Source organism: Phragmites australis, chromosome 6 (assembly GCF_958298935.1).
Source record: "Phragmites australis chromosome 6, lpPhrAust1.1, whole genome shotgun sequence".
Classification (NCBI taxonomy): domain Eukaryota; kingdom Viridiplantae; phylum Streptophyta; class Magnoliopsida; order Poales; family Poaceae; genus Phragmites; species Phragmites australis.
In genome coordinates, this window is record NC_084926.1 from 29,980,738 (window position 1) to 29,985,874 (window position 5,137).

Consider the following 5,137-nt stretch of genomic DNA (forward strand, 5'->3'; position numbering starts at 1 on the left):
TATTGCTTTTAACGGAGGCCGTAATTTCATCTTTTTGTGAGCAAGGTGAGTAATTAGGACCACCGATTTAACCTACCATTAATACGGCATAAATCTCAAGGCAGTCCTAACAGCCTTACGCCCCTACCACAGCGAAAGGACAATCACGCACGTTCCGGGAGTTTTTCCGTGTCCCCAAGCAAGAGCCACACGGACCGTTCCAGCCCACCTCCACCCAGCAGAGAAAGAAAAGAGGAAACCATAACATAACCCTACGGCGCAAGGACGAGAAGGAAACCCTGCCTCTTCCCCGAACAGATCCGAATAACCTAGACCTGCTTCGACTGTCCATTCCCAACAACAACCGGCCCAGATCCCCCCCTCCTAGGGGAGCAGAAGAAACCCCAACCCACCACGCGGCCGCCGAACTAGACTAGAGTACGCGCCGAGCCGCGGCTTATATTCTTCTCTCGTTTCCACGCCTCCTCCCTCGAACCAAACCAGTCGCCTCCTTGGCCTGCCCTCTCCCCGCCGCCGCCGCTCGGAAAGAAGCCAAGAAGCGCCGCCCCGGATCTCCCCGCCGTGAAGACGAGCACGCACTTGTGAATGGTGGGAGCCCGCGCGACCTCCGCTGCCTCGCCGCCGAAGCCGGAGAGGGCCTCCTCCGCCTCCTTCCGCGGCTTCGGGTGCTGCATGCAGGGCTGGTACCACCGCTGCATCGGCCTCGACCCGTGAACGACGAGCGTGCTCGCCGACGACGATTCTTTGATTCCCCTGATTTTTCGCTCCCGACATTTTTCCTGAGTTTCTTTTCTCCGAGGAAGGAGCAGCAATTTAGATTGGTTGGTTGATTGGTAGCTGGGTGATTGATCGGTGAGCACGGATGGCTGTTGCGGTGCCATCGACGCTGCCGATGAAGCTGAGGAAGGTGGAGCCAAGCGGCAAGGCGGCGGCGGAGGCGGGGGCCGGCGGCTGCTCGCGCGTGCTAGTCATGGTGACCGTGCTCGGCAGCGCCGGGCCGCTGCGTTTCCTCGTCGACGAGGGCGAGACGGTCACCGGACTCATCCGCTCCGCGCTCCGCTGCTACGCCCGCGAGGGACGCATGCCATTGCTCCGCGCCGACCCCGCCGACTTCCTCCTCTACAGTGCCAACGGCAGATCCGACGGTACGCCCCCAACCAAAACAACATCATAGTTACCGATCCGTTTAACCCGTGATGAGAATTTGATCTGTTTCTTCGCCGACCCGTTCTTGATTTGATCTAATCTCGTGTGTCGTGCTCGTGCAGCGCTCAAGGCCGACGAGAGGATCAGCTTCAATGGCTGCAGGAGCTTCCTGCTCTGGCAGAAGGCAGCGCGCCAGGCCGTCGCCGACGACGCAGCGTCGGAGCCTCTTGCGACGACCGCGGCAAATTCTAGCCCCGGCAGGAAGGGCAGCGGCGGTTGGAAGGGTGGCCTTAACAAGTTCCTCAGCTTCAGTTTCAAGGACAATAAACTGCATTGATCACGTTCGTTCTTGATTTTATTAGTTCATGGCAGTTGAGCGAGTTGGGAAAATTTGCAATTAAGTGTAATCTGTCCTTGCATTTGAGTCGAGACAGTAGATGTATTCATGATTCCATTGATGATGATATCAAGAAGATTACCAAAGGGAACAAATAACTAAACGTGTTCCGGTGCTAAACTTCCGTCTGTAATTTATCGTCCTCCTGGACTCTAAATTTCGTATTACTTGTGGAGTTCATCCATTCTCAGTTTCATTTTCTTTCTTCCGAGTTAATCGGGTATCTTAGAAGAGTCGATGAACAGGTACAGAGAAACCGCATTGCCTGCAAATACTGTTGTTCCAATTTCGTTTTCAGGCTCGGGCGGGCACGCTCATTTTCAAATCGAATTGTGGTTGAAGTAGGCAAGTTGAAGTTCTCGTACTCCATGGTTGCGCGAGTTCTGCCTTCTTGCACGACGCAACTCGAAAGAACATTTTATTTTTATTTTTAATTTTTCAAATTTAGCAAGGCGGCCGTTTGAAAATATGTACTATAGGCGTTTGCCTTGCATGGGAAGGGCGACAGCTGCCTGAATATAGCATTTTATTGCATTTAAAATTCAAAACACTATATAAATAGTTATAAAAAAATTTAAATATCAATTATGATACAGATGCTACCGTAGCTCACACAAAAATTTTAGCTCACAAATTAATTGTATAGTGAGAAGAAAAAAAGACAAATTATAATGGGACCGAAATCCATATGTGTTGGGGATGATCTCTCGCCCCCCTTCGTATGGCAAGTCGAAGTCTTCCGGTGGCTGAGTACTGATGGGTGTTGCAGTGTGTTTAAGAAAATACAGGCGAAGGCCATGGCGGACCTTCGGTTGGAGCCCAAAGGTTGGCCTGCAACCTCCCCCGTCCGTGCAGGCGAAGGCCATGGCGGACCTTCGACTGGAGCCGGAAGGTGGGTCTGCGACCTCTGTTGTCCGTGTAGGCGAAGGCTGCAGTAGGCCTTCGGTCGGAGGCCGAAGGTTGACCGGCGACTCCGCTCACTGAAGCGGGTGAAGGCACAGATGTGCCTTTGGCCGAAGGCCAAAGGTCGACCCACGGCGCTAGAGAGCAGGAGCGAAGGTCATGGCCAACCTTCAGTTGGAAGCTGGAGATAGGCTCGTAGCGCAGTCATGAGACTGGTCGAAGACCACAAATAGACGTCGAGGCCCACTTAACTGAAAAGGGCACAGTTGTAATTATGCGAATGTACCTGATTGTACTATAATGCCCATGAATATGCCGAGAATGTGGCATTTGAGAGGGTGAAACTGTAAATCCTAGCATGAAGTGGTTGGATATGGGCTATAAATATGGTCATACTATAACTGAAGTGATAGAGAAATCAAGATTATTCACCCATAACACGTGTCACACCCAAGAGCCTTCAGTTTTCCCCTAGAGTGAAGGCCTTCTTTGTTCAGGACTACGGTTCCAATAGTTGGCGCCGTCTGTGGGGATCGAACAGACCAAAGCTATGCCACCCAAAAAGAAGACAAAGCCACTTGGTACATCCAAGACATTGCCGGAGCTTTCGGCTGAAGCCGGACCTTAGGCCAAAAGGCCCCCTTCGGCGGTGCCAGGTCCCAGCAACGCTTCGACCGGAGGAGCTTTCGGTGAGCGCGAACAACACGATGGTGTTGATGTCGCGCCCCCAGGAGAAAACAAAGACATCCACGGAACGGCTGTCCAGGAAAACGCAGCAGCAGTGTAGGTCGTAGAAGCTAACGCTTGCGCTCGCTTCAAGGCTTCAGCAGAAGAGCGAGGCAAGGTGCAAGACGAAGAGTGGGAAGACCTGGATGACTTCATAGAGTACGAAGATGAAGACGAGACACAGGAGGAAAGAACAGCCAGGCTGGAATCTGAAGAACTGGAGAGGCAGATTGCGCAGAAAAAGCGCATGTTGCACAGCCTAGCGGCAAGTCAAAAAGCCGCGGAATATCCCAGGCGAGCGGAAGAAGCCAGGAATACACTAGAGAAAATGCAAGAAGAGATCTATATGCTACATCGCGCAGAGGAAACAGCTCGCCACGTGACACCATTAGGAATCACAACACGACCGGCGCAAGACCTTCGGCGACGGTCGTGCGTAGGCGATCCAGAGTCTCCGCTCTCCATTGGCTTGTAGAATCAGTCGTGACCTTCGGGCTTCATGATGCCTAGAGTAGTAATGTTTGACGGAGAGTTAGATCCAAGAGAAATTGTAATGAGTTTTGAGGTAGCAGTCAAATCCGCTAAAGGAGATGACGCAACACTAGCGAAGGCCTTTGTATTGGCCATAAAAGGTATAGCAAGGCCGTGGTACTCCGTGTTGCCTCCAGGATCCATTTATTCATGGGAGCAATTGCGCAACGCCCTATACAGCAATTTCCAAGGAAATTGGGCGGATAATATTACCACAAGTGACCTCTTCACACTGAAGCAGCAGCCGACGGAGACATTGTAGAGCTATATGTGTCGCTTCGTACACATTCGCTATCAGGCGAATGGGCTGAGCAAAGACACAATCATCAATGTCGCCATACGGGTATCAGAGGAGGACTTCTGGCAGGAAAGCTCATAAGAAATAGGCCAGGGAGTGTACAAGAGCTCCTCAATAAGATGGAAGAGTATGCAAAGTCCGAGCTTGATCACCTTCGGAGGAAGAATGAAATGGTAGCCTTGAAAGCACTAAAAACAATTACGTCAGCTAGGGAAGTAGTCACTGGCCACTCAAGAGATCGATTGAGGCATGTGAGAAAAGCCGAAGCATCTGAGTATACAACGAAGCAAAAAGAGGTCAATCAGATAGACTCCAGGCCAACGAAGTTGCTCAGGCGGTAAGCGAAGGGCAAAGTGGGGCTACTCGAGGAGGCCGAAGTGGCAGAGGTCGAGGTCAAGGAGGTCGAGGTGGACGGGCTCTGTAGGACCCGGCCACGTTCTACTACGAGTTACATGGTGAAGGCGCTGGTCATAGGACTAAGTAGTGCCCACAGGTCATGGCCATGAAAGAAGGCTTAGCGAAGCAATCCTTCGATCAAGCAAGAATCGTGCATCACGCCACATAGTTCAGGCGCGGCGAAGCATGGGAAAACAATTAGAACCACAATCCAGGCACAACATTCACTAACCAGTGGTGACCAATGCTCGCGCCAGCATAACAATATGTTCCCATAGCTTCGGCCCAGCCGGATCAGACGACTGGACAATTGGCTTTCCAAGGAGAGCTACCTCCGCCACCACCAAGACCAGTGATCGAAGCACCACCGGAGACCAGTAGGTCGGTAAACATAGTGAATCATGGATACAACGTGGTGTTGGCAATCTCAGGAGGATCCAATTAGGAGACAGAGTCGAAGAGGCAGCGAAAAGAATATGTGCGAAGGGTTAACCACGTTGGTGTAGGGCCAACTTATGTTCATTCAAGATGGTCCAATGTGCCCATTACATTCTCATAGGATGACATGAGGGTTCTAGATTACCCACACACGGACGCCTTTGTGGTTACAGCAAACATTTCAAGAAACGAAGTGCATAGAATCATGATAGATGGCAGAAGCTCGGCATATATCATCTTTGTGAATGCCTTTGACAAAATGGGTTTACGGCGAAGCGACCTTGACCAGGCTGGGTCTCCAC

At 51.6% G+C, this 5,137-nt stretch overlaps 1 protein-coding gene across 1 annotated transcript; it reads left to right on the forward strand.

Annotated features, from left to right (window-relative positions):
- Positions 1–201: 201 nt before the first annotated feature.
- Positions 202–1,723, forward strand: LOC133920577 (uncharacterized protein At4g22758-like). Its single transcript, XM_062365179.1, has 2 exons — positions 202–1,145; positions 1,269–1,723. The coding sequence occupies exons 1-2, from the start codon at positions 863–865 to the stop codon at positions 1,481–1,483; spliced, it is 498 nt and encodes a 165-aa protein (XP_062221163.1). The 5' UTR covers positions 202–862; the 3' UTR covers positions 1,484–1,723.
- The last annotated feature ends 3,414 nt before the right edge of the window (positions 1,724–5,137 follow it).